Source organism: Macaca mulatta, chromosome X (genome assembly GCF_049350105.2).
Source record: "Macaca mulatta isolate MMU2019108-1 chromosome X, T2T-MMU8v2.0, whole genome shotgun sequence".
Lineage (NCBI taxonomy): Eukaryota > Metazoa > Chordata > Mammalia > Primates > Cercopithecidae > Macaca > Macaca mulatta.
In genome coordinates this window covers 146,004,441-146,028,462 of record NC_133426.1, presented here as the reverse complement: position 1 = coordinate 146,028,462, position 24,022 = coordinate 146,004,441, and the positions used below count along the sequence as shown (strand labels likewise).

At 40.5% G+C, this 24,022-nt stretch overlaps 1 protein-coding gene and 1 long non-coding RNA gene across 2 annotated transcripts in view; one reads left to right on the top strand and one right to left on the bottom strand.

Moving 5' to 3' along the window:
- Positions 1 to 10,215: 10,215 nt before the first annotated feature.
- F9 (coagulation factor IX) overlaps positions 10,216 to 24,022 on the bottom strand; it is a 32,681-nt gene continuing 18,874 nt past the window's right edge. The window contains 3 exon segments of the mRNA NM_001109683.1: positions 10,216 to 12,032; positions 12,695 to 12,809; positions 21,979 to 22,181. Coding sequence (NP_001103153.1) covers positions 11,485 to 12,032; positions 12,695 to 12,809; positions 21,979 to 22,181 — 866 coding nt within the window. The 3' untranslated portion in view covers positions 10,216 to 11,484.
- The window catches only part of LOC144338840 (uncharacterized), an 86,758-nt gene continuing 80,721 nt past the window's right edge, over positions 17,986 to 24,022 (top strand). Inside the window, exon 1 of the long non-coding RNA XR_013413224.1 lies at positions 17,986 to 18,176. This is a non-coding gene — a long non-coding RNA (uncharacterized LOC144338840). The remainder of the gene's footprint in view (positions 18,177 to 24,022) is intronic.

Here is a 24,022-nt window from a genome sequence, read left to right as displayed (position 1 = left end):
TGGACAAAAACTAAACTCTTTATGCTGTTCAAAAGGCATTTAGTAAAAGTGATAACCAGATTTTTAAAAAATTACTTTTTACTTCAAAATGCATTTTTAAAAATGTCATGACATAGTTAAGTATTAAATTGTCCTTTGCATTTGGTGAGGGCTTAGTTGCCACTCTACATTGATCACTTCATTTTTGCATGTATGAATAAACACATTAAATTCTGAGCAGGTATTTTCAGCATGTGTCCATCAAATAGGACTCAATGTGTATTGAGAACAGCCAATGAAGTTGAACTTTGTGAAGATTAAGTTTCTTAAGCTAAATGAAACTTTCCTGAAACCCACCCAAAACAAAATGTAAATCATTTCAAAGATAAATTTCATCTAAAAATTTGTAAGACTCACTAACTTGATTATTTCCAAAATAAACGACAAACACAACCTTTCTGGAGAACAAATGAAAAAATTATGGCCGGGTGTGGTGGCTCACACCTGTAATCGCAGCACTTTGAGAGGTCAAGGCAGGAGGATTGCTTTAGCTTGGGAGTTCAGGACCAGCCCTGGCAACATAGTGAGACCCCCAGCTCTTAAAAAAAAAAAAAAAATTAGCCAGGCATGGTAGCACATGCCTGTAGTCTCAGTTACTCGGGAGGCTGAGGCAGAGGATTGCTTGGACCTAGGAGATCGAGGCTGCAGTGAACTATGATCATGCCACTGCACTCCAGCCTGGGTGACAGAGTGAGGCCCTGTTTCAAAAAAAAAAAAAGTAAATTTAAAAAATTATAATGAAGCAGAAATGGAGAAGAGAAAGTCAGAAAAATTTAAAGCATGAGAAGGACTTGGGCTGAGTTATCTTAGTTGACAGTTTATAGCACAGTTTGATAGTGAAAGCACCCTTTTACATGGGAAGTTATAAGAAACCAAATGATAACATGTTAAGTAATTAAGTGAGCCAGAACTTTACAACCATAATAAAAATGACTTAAAAGAGAAATATCATAATGGACATTTTGGAATCTCATATTAGAGGCTAAAATAATTTCTTTCCTGACCCCAAAAAGCACATAGGACTGTAGTCATACATTTAAAAATAGTTTCAAATTACCTGGATTCAATGCAAAAGTAGGCATTCTATGTATGAATATTATTAGCTTAAAAATCTGCCCATATTTCTAAAAATACCAAGTGTTGGGAAGGACACGAAGCAAGAACTTGCACATGTTACTACTGGGTGCATGCACTGTTAACACTTTAGTGAGCTATTTGCTAATACCAAGTACAGTTAAAGTGAATGCTCTATGGCTTAGCATTTTTACTCCTAAGGATGTACCCCACACGAAGGCTCACATATGTGCCAGAATGTTTATAGCAGCAATGTTTAGAAGAGTAAAAATTTGGAGACAACATGAATTACCGTGAACAGAAGGTTACATAACTAGTTTATTGAATATCATACAATCAAATTGATATAGAAACTAAAATAAATGACCCAGAGCTACCCATATCATCATAAATGAATCCCACAGGAAAAAATTGCAGGATAGAGACAATATGATAGCATTTCTATAACACTTTAAAATATGCAAAACAAAATATATATTTTAATGGATAGTTCAGGGTTAAAGTATATGAACATGCTGGATAATGATGAACACCAAATTAAGAAAGATAACTATCTCTGGAGAGAGAGAGAGAGAGAAATAAAAGATGAGAAATGGATGGGTGTTGGTACTTGGGAATTCAAGATATTATTCTTAACACATTTTTAAATGTCAAAATCATTTTACACTGTATAACATTCTGCTCACTTTAGTTCAGTACTGGAAAAGTGGAATAAAATGTCGTGACCCCTGATTGAAATGTAGTGAAACTGCATCAAACTTAGCTTCCATACAACCCGGTGGGATTTTTTTTTCTTTAGTTTTCTTACATACTTACCAAAAATAGCAGTCAAGAACTCTTTTCCACAGTTTTTATAAGTATCTTACAAATTACCATGAACTGACATACTGGCACAGCAGAAAAATATCATAAAATAAACCTTGGTGGATTACAATGTGTGAATGTGTTGTAGGAGAAATATTTGCACTTAAGAAATGTTACATTTTATTTTACAACATAAAGTATCTGTTACCATCTGTGAACATCTTTAAAGGTCTGGTTTTCTCAATATTTCTACTTCACGAACGTTTTGCTTCCTTAAACAACCTTTATATTTTAATTTACAATGTGAATTTAATGCTCAGTCATAGCAATAATTGAGTAGCTGAACTGCAAAAATGACGAATTGTTAGTCACACAATTACATTGTGTCCAGTTGTATGTTGGCAAATGGTAAGCAACTGGGTCTCCTTAAAAGACGCACCAAAACTCTCTTTGTGCCATTTGTTGATTTCTATGGTGTAAAGACTCCTACCGTGGCAGATTTCAAGCTACCAAGGTGAGGACACAGAACTGGAAGTTGGGAAGTGATGTGCAAAATTGGTGTTAAAAAAATGGCTGGCGCAGTGGCTCACGCCTGTAATCTCAGCACTTTGGGAGGCCGAGGCAGGCAGATCACCTGAGGTCAGGACTTTGAGACCAGCCTGGCCAATATGGTAAAACACTGTGTCTACTAAAAATACAAAAATTAGCTGGATGTGGTGGTGTGCGCCTGTAATCCCAGCTACTCAGGTGTCTGAGGCAGGAGAATCGCTTGACCCTGGGCCGTGGAGGTTGCAGTGAGCCGAGATCAGGCCACTGGACTCAAGCCTGGGCAACAGTTTGAGACTCTCAAAAAAAAAGGCGCGGGGGCGGGGGGAAGCCACTGGACACCCAACTTAGACCGCGGAAGGCCTTTAAGTTCCTACATGAGCAAACTGTAGCCCAATGTAAACAGTAAAAGGAGACTAGAGATTTTATCAATCAGAAATCGCCAACTCACCTCTAACTAGGGTCTTTCCACTCTAACCAATCAAATATATTTGTCTTCCTTCTCTGTCGGCCCATAAAAACGCACTGCTCAGGCTGCTGCAGCAGAGCCCTCTGAAGCTCCCCTGATTCTGACTGCTACACCATTCATGAATCATTCTTTGCTCAAATAAACTCTGTTGAATTTTTTTCTTTCTTTTCCTTTTTTAGTTTTAATTTTTGTGGGTAAATAGTAGGTGTATATATTTATGGAATATATGAGATATTTTGGTACAAGCATGCAATGCGTAATAATCACATCATGGAAGATGGGGTCTCCATCACCTCAAGCATTTATGCTTTGCCTTACAAACAATCCAGTGATACTCTTTTAGTTATCACAAATGTACAATTAAATTATTATTGACTATAGTCACCCTGTTGTGCTATCAAACACTAGGTCTTATTCTTTCTTTCTATTTTTTTTTTTTTTATTCATTGGCCATCCTCACTTACCCTCCAACCCCCCACTACCCTTCCCAGTCTCTGGTAACTATCCTTCTAGTCTCTATGTCCATGAGTTCAGTTGTTTTGATCTTTAGATCTCACACATAAGTTAGAACATGTGATGTTTATCTTTCTGTGCCTCATTTATTTCACTTAATATAATGACCTCCAGTTGAATTTATTTTGTCTAAAGTTTATCTTTTAACATTGGTTTTTGAGAGTTAGTTCGTATATGCCAGTTCCAGCATATCGTTCATTGCACTTTAGGAAATAGATACAGAGCTAGGTACATAGAAAGTGTTCAGTAAAATTCTTTATTAGAGTGTACTAAGATTTCTGAATTATTAGGTAATGTGCACCTGTCCTTTTAGCATATTTGTTACTTAAATCTAGATTTTCTAAACCAAGAAAGTGGAAATTCTAATCTTAAGCTTGTTCATCTAGGACTAGAAACAGAGTGTATGGAAGAGAACATGGACATCTAAAATATGGGAGGCATATTGAGAGAAATGAAATCCCTGTGGCCAAGAACAACAGTTTTGTTCAGATAGTAAACTTTATCACAAGGTTATTTGATTGGGTAATAGCTATAGGGAGAAAGATATTGAAATGAAAGCTAAGAGCTAAATCTATAAAAATAAGGTACAAAAACAAAATAGCTACCTAAATGAGCACAGAAAACACAGATAAGAGGGGTAGATACAGCTTATGGAGATGACAAACACAAAACAGGAGATTAAAAAGGCCAGGGTTATAACCATAGTTTCCTAGGCTAATCTTTTTTACATTTCCTAGAAATTAATGATAACACCTCCTTATAGCCTAGGAAGAAAGAGAATGCAGGAGGCCTTTTATTTTTTGTATTTTCCTGTCTCCCTTCCTTTCCCTTCCTCTCTCCCTCGCTGCCTTCCTTCCTTCTTTTCTCTCTCCTTCCTTCCTTCCTTCCTTCCTTCCTTCCTTTCTTTCTTTCTCTTTCTTTCTTTCTTTCTTTCTTTCTTTCTTTCTTTCTTTCTTTCTTTCTTTCTTTCTTTCTTTCTTTCCTTCTTTCTCTCTCTCTCTCTCTTTCTTTTTTTTTTTTTTTTTGAGACAAGGTCTCACTTTGCCACCCAGGCTGCAGTGCAGTGGTGCAATCAGCAATCATGGCTCTCTGCTGCCTCAACCTTCCAGGTTCAAGCGATCCTCCCACCTCAGCCTCCTGAGTAGCTGGGACTACAGGTGTGAGCCACCATGCCTGGCTAATTGTTGTATTTTTTGTAGAGACAGGGTTTTGCCATGTTGCCCAGGCTGCTCAAACTTCCGAGTTCAAGCAATTCACCTGCCTCAGACTCCCTGTCTCCCTTCCTATGACGTATTCCCTTATGTGTTCAAGATACATATCTTTTTTTAAAATTATACTTTAAGTTCTAGGGTACATGTGCACAACGTGCAGGTTTGTTACATATGTATACATGTGCCATATTGGTGTGCTGCACCCATTAACTCGTCATTTACATTAGGTATATCTCCTAATGCTATCCCTCCTCCCTCCCCCCTCGCCACAATAGGACCCGGTGTGTGATGTTCCCCTTCCTGTGTCCAAGTGATCTCATTGTTCAATTCCCACCTATGAGTGAGAACACACGGTATTTGGTTTTCTGTTCTTGCAATAGTTTGCTGAGAATGATGGTTTCCAGCTGCATCCATGTCCCTACAAAGGACACGAACTCATCCTTCTTTATGGCTGCATAGTATTCCATGGTGTATATGTGCCACATTTTCTTAATCCAGTCTGTCACTGATGGACATTTAGGTTGATTCCAAGTCTTTGCTATTGTGAATAGCGCCGCAATAAACATACATGTGCATATGTCTTTATAGCAGCATGACTTATAATCCTTTGGGTATATCCCCAGTAATGGGATGGCCGGGTCAAATGGTATTTCTGGTTCTAGATCCTTGAGGAATCGCCACACTGTTTTCCACAATGGTTGAACTAGTTTACACTCCCATCAACAGTGTAAAAGTGTTCCTATTTCTCCACATCCTCTCCAGCACCTGTTGTTTCCTGACTTTTTAATGATTGCCATTCTAACTGTTGTGAGATGGTATCTCATTGCGGTTTTGATTTGCATTTCTCTGATGGCGAGTGATGATGAGCATTTTTTCATGTGTCTGTTGGCTGTATGAATGTCTTCTTTTGAGAAGTGTCTGTTCATATCCTTTGCCCACTTTTTGATGGGGTTGTTTGGTTTTTTCTTGTAAATTTGATTGAGCTCTTTATAGGTTCTGAATATTAGTCCTTTGTCAGATGAGTAGATTGCAAAAATTTTCTCCCATTCTGTAGGTTGCCTGTTCACTCTGATGGTAGTTTCTTTTGCTGTGCAGAAGCTCTTTAGTTTAATTAGATCCCATTTGTCAATTTTGGCTTTTGTAGCCTCGCTGCCACCTTGCAGTTAGATCTCAGACTGCTGTGCTAGCAATGAGTGAGGCTCCGTGGGCGTGGGACCCTCTGGGCCAGGTGTGGGATATAATATCCTGGTGTGCCCTTTGCTAAGACTGTTGGTAAAGTGCAATATTAGGGTGCGAGTTACCCGATTTTCCAGGTGTTGTGTGTCTCAATTTCCTTTGGCTAGGAAAAGGAATTCCCTTCCCCCTTGCACTTCCCAGGTGAGGCGATGCCTTGCCCTGCTTCAGCTCTCGCTGGTTGGGCTGCACCCGTGGACCAGCGCCAACTGTCCGACACCACCCAGTGAGATGAACCCGGTACCTCAGTTGAAAACGCAGAAATCATCCGTCTTCCGTGTCACTCATGCTGGGAGCTGGAGGCTGGAGCTCTTCCTCTTCGGCCATCTTCTAGATAAGCCAAGATAAATATCTTATTCCTACGTTAGATGACGGGGAGTTTTGCACAGAGTTGTGGTTAGCAATGGCTTTTTTCCTTCCTTTTCATTCATACATTGCTACATTCTTAATTCAGCGTCTTACATTTAGAGCTGGGTTTGAATCTTATGAAAATGCATACTTATTTTTGTAATACAGTCCAAGAGGAAAATAAGCTTTTATACATAGATATTCACGAAAGCACGTAATGTGTAAATCATGGGAACTCTTTATTTTTATGAGGTCAGCACTTAAGCCTCTTTGTGGTTATTGATCTAGAGAAGCTAGATACTCTAGCATTTCTAAAGGTTTAAGAGTGATGGTATCAGGGAGATTTACTATGGTGGTAAATTTTTATAAATTAGGATCTCATTTAACATTACAATGAAGCAACTGAAAGAAAGTCTTTGGAATCATTTCCTTCCTTCCTTCCTTCCTTCCTTCCTTCCTTCCTTCCTTCCTTCCTTCCTTCCTTCTCTCTTTCTCCCTTTCTCCCTTTCTCTCTTTCTCACTGTCACCCAGATGTGAGTGCAGTGGCATGATCTTGGCTCACTGCAACCTCTGCCTCCCAGGTTCAAGTGATTCTTGTGCCTCAGCCTCCTGAGTAGCTGGGATTACAAGCGTGCACCACCACGCCTGGCTGATTTTTGTATTTTTAGTAAAGATGGGTTTCACCATGTTCGCCAGGCTAATCTTGAACTCCTGACCTCAAGTGATCTGCCCGCCTCGGCCTCCCAGTGTTGGGATTACAGGTGTGAGCCATCATGCCTGGCCTGGAATATTCCTGTTTCTATTTCCAGCTTTCTCTTAACCAAGGGAATAGAAGGATAGCTCTCCTATGACCTGGCCAGGAGTTTGAAATAATTCTGTGAAGGCATGGAGAAAATGTCTTTGCCTTCTACCAGAAGTCTTTGTCTCTTTGTCTACATATGCAAGAAAAGATCTGTCTGCTCTTCTTCCCTTTTGATACCTATATCAGAAGTCAAGATTAACTCAGAACTCTCAAGGCAGTCCATAGCCCCAAAGTCAGGATGAAAAAGATTTGCCTCAAAACTACTATAGGAAAAAATGAGTAAAGTGATTTGTGGGCCTGGATTGATTGAAGAGAGCAGGGGTCCCACAGTCCTTTGCCTGCTGTGATTCTTTCAATAGTTTCCATAGTTTACAGAACATGTTGATTTTTATGGCTTTAACCCTGAGATTTTTTAGATGGCATAAGCCTCAGATTCAGAAAGAGCTCTGATTCCTGATTGCTTTACTCAGACAGGCCTTTCAGCAGCTGTAATCTGGGTCTCAATCATCCGCAGGTGCAATGCATTGTTAGAATCTCACCTTCGGTGGGCCTTTGAAGCCTGCCTTCAACCCTCAAACAACAGCTTCTGGAGTAACCTGCTACCTCCATGTGCACACGTCTTCCCCAGCACAGTTGCAGTGAATAAAGGTGAATTGTTGCTGGAATGACTGTCTGCCAGATGACACTGTTGAATGTGCTATAGTAGTCAAATGTCACATCTGGAAGGCCCAGTGCTCACAGCTGGGCTAAACGCCAGACACTAGCACCACACATTCATTCTACATGTATTTACTGAGTACCTGCTATGAGCCAGGGGTGGAAGCTCCAGTTTGTTATCTGACTGCCACTTTGCTTTCCAAGCTACCTATTGGTTTCTTGATTTTGTCACCTTTTGGTCAATTAGAGAATTGATAGTAAGAATTCCAGGCAGTTTTCAGTCCCAGGGTTGTTGAGAGGATTACCACCAATGCAGAATGCCCCAGCTGCCCTAAAAATATAGACAGTAGAGTTAATGCACCCCAGTTGAAAGCATTATTATTTCAAAGTGCAGGGTGGGAGACTTGAGCTCTAGTCCTGGCTGTCATTGTGTTATCTTGGGCCTGGCCTTATGTTGGCCTCAATCTCCTCATCTGCTAAATGAGTGGAGTGGATTAGACAGTGTTTAAGGGCCCTTGCAGCTCTGACATTCCTGGATTAGACTGTAAGCATTTGGAATGTGTTTAGCAATTCTAATTAGGCAATTTTGTAAACTAGTCTGTTTTGGTTCAGTTAAGTAAGGAAGAACACCTTTTCTTTTTTCCTTGGCGGAGAAAATTGGACAGTACTTCATTCCTGTCACTATAAAACAACTAAATATTCAAAAGAACTAAAAACAATCATACTTAAAGAGAAAGTTAAAATGACTGCACTATCTTAGCACACTTTCCTTCACTTGGTAAGAGTTCTATTTTAATCTGTCACTTCCAATATAATGGCAGCATGTTTTAGTCTATGTAGGCAAATTAGCTACAGTGATTTTGAAAGCACTTATGATTCTTATATGGCAATTGCAAATGCCCTAGGTAGAATCCAGTCAGGGCTGTCTCCGAGGACATTGGCTCTTAGTGAGCTTAAAGGCCCCACATGTTTAGTGGTGGCAATATGCCACAGGTGGCTCATGATGAATTCAATCATTTTTGAGCCCATGACCAAAAGAACTGTAGCTTAGAGATTTATGGGTCCAGGAGCTCCTTTCTCTACCCAGAGAAGACCAATCACAGGAGTCCTGAGGCCAGTTTCCCACTGGTGCCTTTGTGGAAACAAGGCCAGAGCATCTTACTTTTACCAATTTTGAAGTGCTGAGGCTACAGACCTTTGGTCATTCAAATTTGAAGCAACATGTTTAATGCATGAATTAGCATCATCCTTAAATCTGAGGCAGACAATTATAGTGTCTCTTCCCTCTTCCCCTCCTTTAGTCAACAAAAGCAGAACCAATTTCCTTTCATTTGTTCATAAAATCTAAACTCCAGGCATTATTCTTATTTAAGTATGGCCTTCTTTCATGATACTCAATACAAGACTAATTGCTACTCTGGGATAAACATGAATTCGGATTCAGCTAACAATTATTGAGCAACTACTGTCTAGTAGTGTAACAGGCACTCACAAAGCAATGTATATACATTATACATTATTATAACTATATATATAAAATCTGAATTGCAATTTAATGAACACTGTTGGTATTTGGCACACAACAATTACTCCTTGAATATTTGTTGAATGAAGACATAAAAATAAAAACATAAAATCACAGACTAACAAAATTGCAAGGGATTTTGGAGAGCATCCTGTCAAACTCTTCCATTATACAAGTGGAGAAATCGAATTTCCAAATGGAGAGTGATTTATTGAAGGCCATACTCACAGCTAGTTAGACCCAATTCTGTCTCAGGTGGATTCAGACCACTTTCCTCTCTGGAACACAGCTCACACTGCCTTATATGAAAGCTGGATAACAGAGCATCAAATCTCTGCTATGTTATATTGCATTTGAAAACATTTTTCAGAGTGTTTTGTTGAATGTAGTATTTGGGATACCTCTCCATGAATGATTTAACAAGAAACGCCTCAAGAAACGTATTTATTTATTTAATTAATTATTTTATTTCTGAGACAGAATCTCACTCTGTCACCCAGGAAGGAGTGCACTGGTGCGATCTCGGCTCACTGCAACCTCCCCCACCCCCTGCTCCCCAGGCTCAAGTGATTCTCCTGCCTTGGCCTCCCCAGTAGCTGGGATTACAGGCACAAATTACCACGCCCAGCTAATTGTTCTATTTTTAGTAGATACAGGGTTTCACCGTGTTGGCCAGGCTGGCCTGAAACTCCTGACCTCAGGTGATCCACCCACCTTGGCCTTCCAAAGTGCTGGGATTATAGGCATGAGCCACTGGACCAAGCCAAGAAATTTAAAAATATGTTTATTTATACTTATATGCGAAGACAAAAATATATTGACTAAAAGAACTAAAGGAATTAGCAAGAGTGAGGCCTGGCTGGGGATGAGGGGGGGCAAGAGAAGGCAGCAGCTTGGCGGGGTCGAAGTGATTTTGTCAGTAGTCCTATGCATCATCAAATACAGGGTGGCTGAATCACATCAATGGGATTCACAAAAAGCCAAGGTATGAACCAGAACACCAGTTTATTAATTCACGAAGGGAAACATACGTCTGTTGGTCAGCAACTCTCTAGAAAATTCAAGATAGAAGGATTAACTATAATCAAAATGTTCCACGGTGAACATGAAACCAGAAAAGGACAACTTAGTTGGCTGATTGGAATGACTTATGTCTTCGAGCCTGCTGCACCCTTCTCCACTTCAGGGGCATGCCAGTTAAAGGAGACATGTTACTTATGTCCTCTGGTCTAGGCAACTTCAACTTCTTTCTTGACTCTGAACACTGCTGAAGACACGCTGTTGAATTCTTCCTCAAAGTCTCTACTAGTTGTAGACTGCAAATGAGCTGTTCTCTTCTTTCTGTTAGCATTATTATTATTAATTTTTAGAAAGAGTACAATATATCTGCGTCAATGTCAGCTTTTTTTCCATAACCATACAAGCTCTTAGAATGACTTATTGCTTCCATTATATGTGTGTATATGTGTGTGTGTGTGTGTGTGTATGTATATATATATATAATAACTCTCCGAAAGAAACTTTTCCCCCAAAATTTTCAGGCACGTTGCTTCATCCCTATGTTCTGAAAAGCAAGTCTCCACTATGAAAGCAAGTCTGGGTTTGATAGACATGTATAACTGCGTACAGAAGTATAACAGAATGATGCTCCCCATCTCTCCTTTAATGACTGTGGAGGGTAAAAGGGAGAGAGGGAGTAAGAAAGATAAAAACTGCTTTGGGGATTGGGATTTGAAAAAGGTAAAAGATTCAGGAATAGGATAGAGGAAAAGGAGTAGTGTATTTGATGAGTTTTAGCCTCTCAGCTACTCCTGTGTTCTTTCTTCATGAGTGTGGTACTGGTCTTGTGATAGAGTAGACCAAAGATGCTGTACTGTATACAGAACTAATAAACATTGATGTTTTGGTTGGAGAAGCAAAGAAGATCGGGAAGATGGAATCTGCTAAGGAGGGAAAATCAGATGAGTTAGTTGCTATAGTGGAGAACCATAGTATCTGAGGGACAGAGTGGAGAATTTCACTTCACAATTTTGTCAAGGGCTGGGCCCTTAGAAATGGCTATAATTTCCTAGCACATTATATTCCTCTAGTGATTCCATTTTCTAATCAATTTGCTAGGTAAAACATGAAATTTTCCCTGTAAAGAGAAAAAGCAATAATCATAGAATGTATATATTCAAATATAATGAGATGGGAAAGTGATTAGTGAGAGGCCCTGTTAATTTTCAGTGCCAATCAATTAACCTTGGAAATCCATCTTTCATTAAGTGAGCTTTGTTTTTTCCTTAATCCAGTTGACATACCGGGATACCTTGGTATATATTCCATATTTGCCTTTCATTGCACACTCTTCACCCCAGCTAATAATTCCAGTTAAGAAACTGGTCCCTTCCACTTCAGTAACATGGGGTCCCCCACTATCTCCTTGACATGAATCTCTACCTCCTTCATGGAAGCCAGCACAGAACATGTTGTTATAGATGGTGAACTTTGTAGATCGAAGACATGTGGCTCGGTCAACAAGTGGAACTCTAAGGTACTGAAGAACTGAAGCTGATCTTCCTTTGTTGAAGACTCTTCCCCAGCCACTCACATAGCCAGATCCAAATTTGAGGAAGATGTTCGTGTATTCCTTGTCAGCAATGCAAATAGGTGTAACATAGCTGTTTAGCACTAAGGGTTCATCCAGTTCCAGAAGGGCAATGTCATGGTTGTACTTATTAATAGTTGCATTGTAGTTGTGATGAGGAATAATTCGAATCACATTTCGCTTTTGCTCTGTATGTTCTGTCTCCTCAATGTTATGTTCACCTATTAAAAATAAATTTCATTTTAAGTCACAAACAGTATTTCACATACACAGATTTTCTAAGGGTCTACTCGGGATCACTGACCTAATTGGCAATGTCAGAGATCTCATTCTTCTATTGTGATAATTTTGGTTAAATGTAATGAGAACCAATGCATATTTTTCAGACCAAAAAGCCATTCAGGACTATCATAGAGATGGTTCTGTTCACTTATGCTGTTATAAGCTTTTCATTGATGATAATGAAACCACTAGTCATGAATTATCCTAGATTTTCCAAATTTCAAGTATTCTGACCCCTTTTTTGAGCACAAATTCATTTGGCCATTAATTCAAATGTTTGTTTTCTAAGAACCTGCTACAGGTTGTGCCAAGCACCAGAGACAAAAGGATCAGTGACATGATACTGGTTTTTGGGAAGACTTTCTGGTAGGGAAATGACTACATCAATAACTAATTGTACCTCACTGAAAGGAGTGATAATATGGGTACATCAAAAGAACTATGGAGGGTTGGAGGATGGTGCAACTTGGGTTCTGAAATTATGACCCTTCTGCCTTTAGCCCAATTTATTCAGCAACAATTTTATTAGACCTTAGTAAAATATGGTGTACAAATCATATTAAAGAGCTAGTGGTGCTGCAGATTATTATTCTTTATTTACCTGCGACAACTGTAATTTTAGCATCAGTTTCAACACAGTGGGCAGCAGTTACAACCCATTTTTCATTAACGATAGAGCCTCCACAGAATGCATCAACTTTACCATTCAAAACGACCTGTGAAAACAAAATTAAGACTCTTACTGCATAATATATTTGATCTAGAAAAAAATAAATATGCGTGCTGGTTACAGGAATAGGCAAAATACTGGCTTCTAGGTGCTGGCAGAAATGGAGTTTCTGGAAATGTGAGCTTTGCAGATGAATTAGTGTTTCCGGTGCATAAACAAAAAAGCCATTTATGTAACTGCATTGAAAGCAACACACAGAGACAAGGAAGCTTAAGCTGAGGCAGATCTGAGAAATGGCTTCTTTTGGTGATTTGAGGTTCTTGGATATTTTTCCCCATGAGTCAGTTTCTCTGATGGCAAAATTTGCTTCACGGGGATACAGCAGGTACAGTAGGAAACACACTGACTTGACTCCTTGAGATTAATAGTTATTAGGGTGTTCCCTGTGCCTACATGATGAAATTTTTTTGCTACATGTTACTTGAAAAAGAAAAACTACTGATTTTTCTAGGAGGTCTTTTCAAACCCTTTCCAAACTGGAATATTATGAAACAAGACCTAAGGCCTCCATAAGGACTGTGCTTATAGCCATGCAGGCAGTGAGGAATAGCAGGGCCCATTCATTCTTTCCACTCTCTCTTAACCATACTCTACTCCCCTCTGGCTGGATGGTAAGCTGCCTTTGTCCTAAAATGTCAACTTAGCTGTGGTTGAATTTTGGGCAAAGTGGACAAAGGAGTGACGCATTGAGCCTGGGTATTGTTAGATAAGAGGCCAGTTCATTATTTCAGCTGGATATTCGTTGCATAATTACAGTGGACAATGAATATTTTCTCCATCTCAATGTCTAGATCGACTTGGAGGATTTCAGTTCCAGTTGTAAGCAAGTGCCTTGATCCACCTTTACAGGAAGAAAGCTGGGAAGTGTGAACACTAGAGGGCACACTCAACATTTGGTAAATCCTTTTCAGGCGCTGACTAGTTCTGAACGACTGCCCTTGTATTAAAGTGCACGCAGTCTTAGGCATAAACCCATTCATAAACAAGGGAAAGGAGGTGGTCCATCACTTTAAGTGGATATCAGATGGTCCTTGGGGCATGTTCTTTTTGTCCTGAATTTAATTTACAGAACGCCTACTGTGTCCTGGACACTGAAGCACTAGCCTCCTACCTGGAGACCTAAGGGCTGAGTCATTAAAGGGCTCTGACTTCCTTTTTCATACTCTGGCTCTCCTGCTCTTATCTTTTTTTTTTTTTTTTTTTTTAGATGGAGTCTCGTTCTGTCACCAGGCTGGAGTGCAGTGATGAGATCTCAGCTTACTGCAACCTCTGCCTCCCAGGTTCAAGCAATTCTCCTGCCTCAGTCTCCCGAGTAGCTGGGACTACAGGTGCATGCCACCACGCCCAGTTAATTTTTGTATTTTTAGTAGAGACGGGGTTTCACCATGTTGGCCAGGATGGTCTCGATCTCTTGACCTCGTGATTCGCCCGCCTTGGCCTCCCAAAGCGCTGGGAGGCATGAGCCACTGCACCTGGCCATCTCCCTCTTCTCCTAGCTGTTGCTTTTTATTCTGAAATGTTGTAAAAATACAGAAAAAACTACATAATATAACAAACATCAGTGTGCATACAACCCAGACTTAACAATTTTCCTAATTTTTTTGAACATTTATTTGAGGGTTTACTTTGGGTTAATAATCATTGTGGGGTTTATAGACATTTAATACAACATAATAACCTTATGATGTGATATTAATATATTTATAGATGCATGAACTAAAGTTTAGAGAGAAATGCTAACTCCCCTGAGGTCAGTTGGTAAAGCTAGGAAGCAAACTCAAGTCTGGCCGGCTCCAGAATTTGTGCTCCTAAGCACCCAATTTCAGTCCAGGCATGGTCTGTGGACCAGTTGCAGTAGAATCATCTGAGGGCTAATCATCCTTATAAAATCATCCTTATAAAATGCAGATCTGGGGGCTAATCCAAGCTTAATTTACCAGAATATTTGGTGGGTGGGACTGGGTAAAATGAAGCCCTCCAGAATTCTTTACATAATTAAGTTAGAGACCTGTTATATATCTACTGAATCAGAATTTCCAAGACTTGATAATCTTTATGTTTTAAAAGTCTTCACTTCAAGCAGGAATGGCTACATACTTTGTGGGGCTCAGTGAGAAATAAAAATGTGGCGCTCCTTGTTCAAAAGCTAGGAAGAAAGGTGCCATTGAAGACACTAAAATACAAAACTTTTTTCTTTCCTCTGTAGTCTCTTTTGTAACCCATCATGTTACATTTTTTAAATTCGCCATTTAATATTTTGCTCCCTCTAGCATGGGGATATTTGCTGGGGCAGTGCAGACCCTCAAAGGTGTCCAGGAAGTGCACCCTACAATTTAACACCCATATGTCCTTAGGATCCCCTGCCTGCCAGCCACAGGATGCTGGGTCCCAGCAGGGGAGGGTGTGTTAATCTTCCCTTGTCATTGGCCTACTGTGCCAATCAAGGTGGAGACGTGATTCCCAAGGGACTCAACTTTCATGCCAGGATGTGTTCCATGCCTGAAATGGAGGTGGACAAGGGGTGTGCCCCCACCTTTCACCCTCCAAATGTGCTGTGGCACATTCTTGGTCCAGAGATGCCACATGGCCAAGCAACCTTCCAAGACAGCATAGGGCATGTGCACCTGACCAACATTAACTCTCCCTGTACCTATGCCCATGTCCCCACCGGGGGAGAAGAGTGGCAGTGGCAGCTGGGTAGGGATGAGGAGGGAGAGTATGTCTGGGCACCATGGGGTGGCAGTGGTCATTGGGCAGGTGTTTGGAGGGAGAGCCAGGGCTGGCTAAGGCACCAGGTGGTAGGGGAGTGGGGGGTCGAGAAATCACCCTGGGAGGTGGTGAGAAGTGGGGTTGCAGGGTTTCAGGTCCCTAGGTAGCCCATGCTCTGGCTGGCTCATCAGACTTCAGTTACAAAACAAAAATGCAAAGCAGTAAACCCCAGATGCATGATCTGTCTGAGTGCAAAGCCCTGTGTAAGTACGCCGGTCATAAGACCATGTGTCTGGCTGTAACTCCAATTGATTTTCAGCATCAATAAAACTTGGCCAACACTGTTATATACTGGTCATGATAGTTACAACTGAACATATCTGTTTAAGCAATTGGAATTAAGAATTAACATGCAATGATATCACGGTGCTTCTCCTCTGGCTAGTGTATTAGTGGGGAAATTGAACATCTCTCAGCCCAGTAGGCTAGTTAGGCCAGGATGAATGACATCCACAGGCCCTGGGCAGAGAGATTATGATGTAGCTGACAAAGACTTGTTTCCTGGAGCTTCTACTACTTTCTGGTGAATGGCTAAGAAATACGGTTGTGTTCTTTTAAGTCTGAAGAGCATTATTTTTGCCAACCCCTGACCAAACATCCTTGCCAAGGAAAAGGCCTAAAATATATTTGCATTTAAAGATATTACAAACTATTTGGTTTTGGAATGTTTGGTCATTCAGGATCATAGCTATCAAAATATTAGCTATTTGGGGTATGAGATGTCTGCTTGGTCAAGGAAAAGTTCTTTTTAAGAACTTTTTAAGACATCATTTTGGGGAATAATGGGGAAAATGGGAAGGCATATGCTCTGAGTAAGGCATCTGAGTTATAATCTGTCAAACATTTTTGTTAGTCATAGTCTAATGGGAGCCTGTTTTCCCTCTTTCAGACACACATATATACACACACCAACCACACACATGCTTCTACAAAATATACATTCACATCTGAATTTGTGCTCTTCATTGATGATGCCAGCCCAGAACAGCTCTTACCCTTTTGTTCTCTTCCTGACCTTTAACTCTATCATAACCATTCCCTGTGATTTCAGCAAAACCATTATTCTCCCTACCTACCCACCCAAGCTTTACAATAAAGAGTGTTTGCTCTCACTCATATACAAAGCAAATTCATTTGTCTGTGATGTACAGCTTGCTATGCCCACAGATGTGGTTTGCCTAGTCCTTTGCTCTAGGTCATTTGGCTGGGAACAGATGGGATGCTCACTTTGGTTTTTAATGGTTAGCTAGTCATTGAAGTGCATTTCATCAAATAATCTTAGAGGATAATTGTTTAAATGTCTGTCCAGATTAGCTTTGTAGAGCCAGGTGAGGTTACATATGTCATGTTCTTATTCCTCTTAATTGAATTTTTATCATCTGAGATAGGAATAATAGAGGGCTACCTTTTTCAAGTGAAGATATTGCTATAGTCTTAAGACCTTAGTGCAACATCCTGGCCCCTAAGGAAAAACAAGTTCTGATTCATACATATAATAACTTTGCATGCTATCTGCCACTGGGATGTGTCCTAATCCAACAGAAAGGATTGAATCTCTGTAGCTAGCTGTACAGGGTAGCTTCAGACCAAAGCTGAGGGAAGTGGAGACGGGGAAACTGCTAAGACATTTTAAAGATTTTTTTTTTAGGTCAAAAATAGAGTAAGAAACAGACCGTTTCCCTGGACATTTTCTGTAGGTTAATACGGTTAACCATCGGTAAATGCATATGCTACAACTTAATATGAGCATAAGGAAAGCTTAATCACTTGGCTTCCATTGTATTCTTTTTTTTTAATCTGATAGAATCATCTTCAAATTGTTAAATATTTGAAGACTGTATGCCACACACCGAACTGAGGCCTATGGTAAAACAGAAAATGGAAAAACCAGGTACTTCACATAAAGGGCCAAAGAGTTCTTTGGAAATGTGGGAGGAATTTTGGGGGCCAGTTTGCGCATGCCTAGAATTGTCGGCTGGCAGGGTCATGGCCATGGGATCCAAACCAAATTAAAGCTTTGTTGCTTCTTCAAATCTCTCGCTTTTGAGTTGTTGATGAAAGCTATCTAGTAATACAGGCGTTACAGTTTCCCTTTTTTCACTAATGTTCAAAGGCTTTCGTTTTTTCCCTACGTAGCGGTATGCAATTCAAGACTTGTTTTAGCTTACTACACCTCTAGACATATACTTACTCTAAGAAAAACTCATTTCTGTTCCTGTGTAGTGCATTTAACCCTCTAGCTTCCTCTTTCTACTCCTGAAGTATTTCTTCAGAGACCCTGCTTCCTTTCCCGAGTTCTCAAGGAGCTCTGGAGCCCATCGCTGGGCATCTGGAGGGAAACTGAAGTACCTCCTTCCATTGGCCTCACGCGGTTCCTATCTTAGACCTTCTAATCTCGCGCGACTTTAGAAGTTGGCCCGGCCCGCCAGTGCTTTTGGCTTTAGGAGGTAGCAAAGAGAATGGGGCCGGCAGCGCCGTTCCGGAACCATAGGGGGCTCCTGGGAAGCTACCGTCGCGAGCAAGGCGCGGCTGCGTTGGCCCTTGGCTCCAGCCTGGCAAGCTGAGGTGAAAGCCCTGGAATAAGGTAAGAAAGGAGCGCGACCGCAGACGGGATACGTGCTAGGTGAACATGGCTCTGTAGGGTCTCAAAGCCGGACAGGATCCCAGCGGTCCCTTAGCCTGCTCTGATCTCTCGCCAGGTGAACAAATGCCCTCTCCCTGAATGGGGCTATCCAGCCGCTCCTGTCCCCAGTGACAGAACAGCTCTTTAAGTCAACAATTCCGACAAACATTTGTTCAATCAACATTTGCTCCTAACGCTGCCCAACCTACGCAACCAACCCAGTGGTTGTTGGTTGGGAAGGGCTTTCTTAATGGAGGTCAGAATGTTCCTGCCCGCTTGCAACTTTCACCCTTAAGTCCACAAAGAAGCTGTCTTCCCTTTTCCCTTGTGGCTCTTGCAAACAGCTCACCTTTTCTTTAACAGACTAAACATTTCTAGTTTGTTCAATCTGTTCGTTACTCAAGATGAAAGTGAACTATGTTGTTCTTTGTGAGATTTCTTCACCAAGTGATCGCTTTATTTCTCACCCTGGCTAATTTGAAAGATAAAAGAAACCACTCTGAAGAGAAAGGTTCTTATGAAGCATCAGCATTTTGAAACACTCTTTTCTAGGTGACACTGCTAAATAGTATTTCATATTTCAAAGCTAGATATATAATGTTTTCACCACTGAAGCCCCAGCTGTTGCTTGCTTTCTCTTGATGCCTTAGTCACAGCAGGTTTGCTGCAGTCTGATCTGCAATCAAATCTAGTATTTCCTCCTGCAGATTAACCATGACATGGTGGAGGTGGCCCATCCACAAATGAGGAGAGATTCTGGTTTGTTTCATTTTGTCTAGAAATGACTTTTATACACTCAATTTATCTCGTATTTTTGAAAACCAGTAACCTTTCATAAGGAACTAGATGGAGGTGGTGTGGAGGAAGCAATGCAGAAGTATGACGGGGTCTTTCACAACTATTCTGGAAAGTAGCTCAGCTTCTTGCCTTTGGAAGAGAATAAAAGTTAGTGCTTTGAATCTGTCCAGGTCAGTAATCTTAGTTCATATGGATGAAATAGGGAGTGAACCTATGTGCACGTGCATGTGTGCACATGCATGTATGAGTGATCTTGAACATTCCAAATGATCTTAGCTAGGCTTGAGAGCAAAAAGACAACAGGGACAGTAACTATAAGTGTGCAGTGAGAAGGTCATGACATAATTTGAAATGATGTGTATCATTTATATCTTCTCCCTCCCAGAACAGCCACAACCACCATCTCATAGTCTTTTCTGCTTGAAAAGAAAATAAAGTGTCTGCTTGAAAGATCTGCATTGTTAACACATTGGCAAACATCTGGTTTAAAGAGGGTGGGTGAGAAAGTGAAATTATGTGACTAAACTGAGCCTTTATACCCTGTTCCCCTTTTTAGTTCTGATTTAAATGTATTTGCCATTTCATTTCTGGAATGACAAGGAGACAATGCTAAACTCACAAAGCATACATTTTTTTTTTTAATCTTGGACTTTTAAAAACGGAAGTTATCTTCTTAGCTAATATATTTTCCGGGGTTCTTGGGTCCCCCACTGTAAGCACTGTTCTATGTCTCACAAACCCAAGGAAGATAATTGTCATAAAGTAGGATCTTTTTTTGTAACCATGTTATCCATGGAAGTTGGACACCTAATGAATGAAAATACATGAGAACGCAAATGACAAAATTAGAATTAGATACATGGATATTAAATACATTGAAGGCATAATAAGAGTGCTTGCACTCAAGAGGGGTTGTTCCAGGAAAGGTTCATAAAGAAGGTCAATATTACAGAATTGTGAAGAAGAGCAAAGATATGGATGAGTGAAGGAAGGGGTTATGGTGGGTAAGGGAAGCAGCCCTTATAGGATGCATTTAAGTAGAAACAGAGGAGGTAAAAAGGAACGTACAGTGTCCCATTTATGGTCTATAAGATCAGGTCCAGCAAATATTGTCTTTTTAAAAAGCAAAGGTAAAAGAAAGGGAAAACCTTGCTTGTGATGTTCTGCCACTCTTTGATACCATTCTCCACAATGCTTGTGCAGTTATACCTACTGCCCCATCCCCAGGTATATGTGTAATATCTTACATCCATTATGTTGGAAAATGGCAGGCATTCTCAAGAATCCTGGATAGATACACAGCTAGTCCCAGAAAAATTCCAGTGCTGTTAAAACTCAGGAGATTTACCTGATTCTGGCTTAAATTGTTACCAGTTTGATCATTGCAGTCTTTAAAGTTATCAGTCTCTAATGGCAGAGATTCAAACCTCAGTAGAGAAATCCGTGAAATTACTACCAAATCATGACTGTGGCAACTAGGGAGTTTTAAATTAGACTAAACGATTATAAGTGCTATCCAATAGAAATTTCCGCAGTAATACCATGTTTTGTCTCCACTTGCACTCTGCAATACAGTAGTTAGTACCCGCATGTGGCTGTTATGCACTTAAAATTTGGCAGGTGCAATTGAGGAACTGAATTTTTAATTTCACTTAATTGTAGGTAATTTAACTTTAAATAGCCATATATGGCTAGTGGTTACCTATTGGACAGCACAACTTTATATAAGGACCATCCTGGCTTCCTGCCTGGGGAGTGGGGCCAAAGAGGTGGGTTATTCCTTCTCACAGATGGAATCTCTTAGGCTTTAGCTGTAGGCTAAGTTACAACCCAGATTTTGCTACAAATGTAGCTCGTGGTTGTTAAATGAAAAATGTGCATAGGTAATTCTACATATGTAGGTTGTTTGCAGACCACACTTGGAGAAATGTCTGCAGAGCACACTGGAAGGACTAGGTACAACAAGTCCATCATTTGGTGTTTTGAACCCTGGCTTCTGTAACAAGTTCATTTCCTTTGGGCCAGTGTTTTTCTTTTTCCGTTTTTTGAGATAGGGTCTTACTCTGTCCCAGGCTGAAGTGCTGTGGTGTGATCACGTTTGACTGCAGCCTCAACTTTCCAGGATCAGGTGATTCTCCCACCTCAGCCTCCTAAATAGCTGGGAGCACAGGTGGGAGTCATCACACCTACCTAATTTTTACATATATATATTTTTTTTTTATAGAGATGGAGTTTCGCCATGTTGCCCAGGCTGGTCTCAAACTCCTGGGCTTAAGCGATTCTCCCGTCTCAGTCTCCCAAAGTGCTGGGATTACTGGCATAAGCCACTGCACCTGGCCTAGTTTTCAAACTATAAAGTGCATCAAAATCACCTGTAGTGCTTGTTTGCACACAGATTGCTGGGCCCCACCCCCTAGATATTCTGATTTGGTAGGTCTAGGGTGGGGGTAGGAGAATTTGCATTTCCATATTCTCAGGTGATTCTGATGCTACCACGAGAACTATAGCTGTAGACCAAGACACTCTCTGATGCTGTTTCTTGGAACCTAGTTCTTGCCTTAATCCTTCCTCCCTGAGTCCCTTTCTTTACCCCCTTTTAAATAATCCAATTTTTCTTGGCCGAAAGACTTTCCAACTCTCACCAGTTTTTGCAAGGGCTGAGGCTGAAGTAGTACCCTGTGACCTTTCTTCCAGACTTTCATGTCGTTGACCAGTTGCCTGTCTGGAATCATGCTATGCATTTCCTTAATGCCAAATTCTTCCTGACCTGTATAGTAGCTGATTTGGGCCTCTCTTTCACCAGCTGCTCATCTCTGGAGGCTTTCTCACATTGGTTAGTGCTGAAACTTACCTAAATACTTCTCACATCCCAATAGGGCTGTCTAGTAAAATAATCTCAGTCTCCCACTTGGCCTGTGTCTTGCCAGCTGAGTTCCAGTTTTGACACACCATCAGTATAAAGTACCTGCCAAGGGAATTGACCTGGTTTGGCATCTTCTCCACCAACAACCCGAGTGAAGTCATTAAATGATTGGGTGCTTTGAGTGATGTTATCCAAAATGGTTTCAGCTTCAGTAGAATTTACATATTCCACATCAGGAAAAACAGTCTCAGCACGGGTGAGTGTAGAAGTTTGTGAAACAGAAACTCTTCCACATGGAAATGGCACTAGAAAAACAGAAGAAAAATTAGTAATCTGATATTTCTCATTGGCAAATGGAACATGTATTACAAAAATTGAGATTGAGGCCCATCCTTGTCATTTCTGAGAAGCAGGCCTATCAGTATTTAAAAAAATCTAATCAGTGAATAGAATCTCAAGCTAAAAGGTTGATTGCATTATTTTCATGGACAGTTTTCAAATCCTTCATGAAAAGAACACTTGGCTCTGGAATTCATCATCTTTACGGAAATAGAATAGGTGTTCCAGAATCAAATTTGGTAAGACTTTTACAGAGTCTAATGACTTTCTGTTTAGTTTCTTTACTAAAAAGTCTTACTCCCAGTTGCCATCCCTGAATGGAAGTCTGAAGATTGATGCTTTGTAACTTTAACTTTCCAATTTGGTAAATGGGACTTCTGCTGCTTATCATTAGGAAGGTTTCTTTTGCAGACTAAAATGCCTTCTAGATTCCAAGGTGCATTTTACGTTATTTTCTGGGGAGAGATCATTGTGATTCAATTACCTGGGTTTCAAATATTAGCCAAAGAGATTGCTAATATAATTATCACAGTCATATTCACCAGGACCTGCCCACCATTTTTCCTTGGGTTCGTTTATTTTCTGAAGAAAAATAATGTATTGATACACTGGGGACTACCAGAATGGGAATTTGTAGTCAAACAAAGTCACTTCAGATTTCATTTTCATTTCTCACTTTCCTTCAAGCCACATTCCTTGTAACAGACATTTCTATAGCAACCAGCTGCGACAAAGTATCGTGAAGACAGCAAGTGGTTGAGAAACCAGGAAATTAGTTCAAAATACTTATGTATAAATGTACACGATCAACAATGGCTACAGAAAAGGGACCATTATCGTTGAAAAGGCAGAAAAGCTTATTTTAAGTTTGGCCTACTTGTTCTGCTAAAGCTAAGGCTATATTCAAATATAACACTTAATAGTTGGAGGTGGTTCTCAATTCTGTTTCTCTTTTATAGCATAGAAGAGCTTGTAAGGGTTTAGCTACTATGCCATCTGTCTATACTGGAAGTTAGGTTTTTAAGGTTAAAATACACACACAGACACACACCCACACACATATTCATGCTCCTCTCAAGGTAGACTAGCTTTGAGACAGCATATGTGAAGAACCAGGCAGAAGGACAAGTGGGCAGGCCCCGAAGCCTTAGAGATTCTTCATTTTAGTTGCAGGATATATATTCCTGCCTTCTGGTTTATTGGGAATAGGCCTCCAAATCTGGCCATAAACTGGCCCCAAAACTGGCCATAAACAAAATCTCTGCAGCACTGTGACATGCTTGTGATGGCCTTGACGCCCACGCTGGAAGGCTGTAGGTTTACCAGAATGACAGCAAGGAACACCTGGCCCACCCAGGGCGGAAAACTACTGAAAGGTGTTCTTAAACCACAAACAATAGCATGAGTGATCTGTGCCTTAAAGACACATTTCTGCTGCAGTTAACTAGCCAGACCCATCCCTTTATTTCCCATAAGGAATAGTTTTAGTAAGTCTTATGACCAACTTGCTGTCAATAAATATGCGGGTAAATCTCTGTTTGGGGCTGGTAGCTCTGAAGGCTGTGAGACCCCTGATTTCCCACTCCATACTCTATTTCTGTGTGCGTGTCTTTAATTCCTCTAGTGCCACTGGGTTAGGGTCTCCCTGACCAAGCTGGTCTCGGCACTGGTTCTTTCTTTAATTTCCTCTGCCTGGTATAGTGCTGAGATAGGTACTGGAACCAGTTACAGAGAAATGGTACACGATTTAATGTACCAATTTAATAAGATATTAGGCTTTAGAAATGCAAAAGAAATTATATCTAGT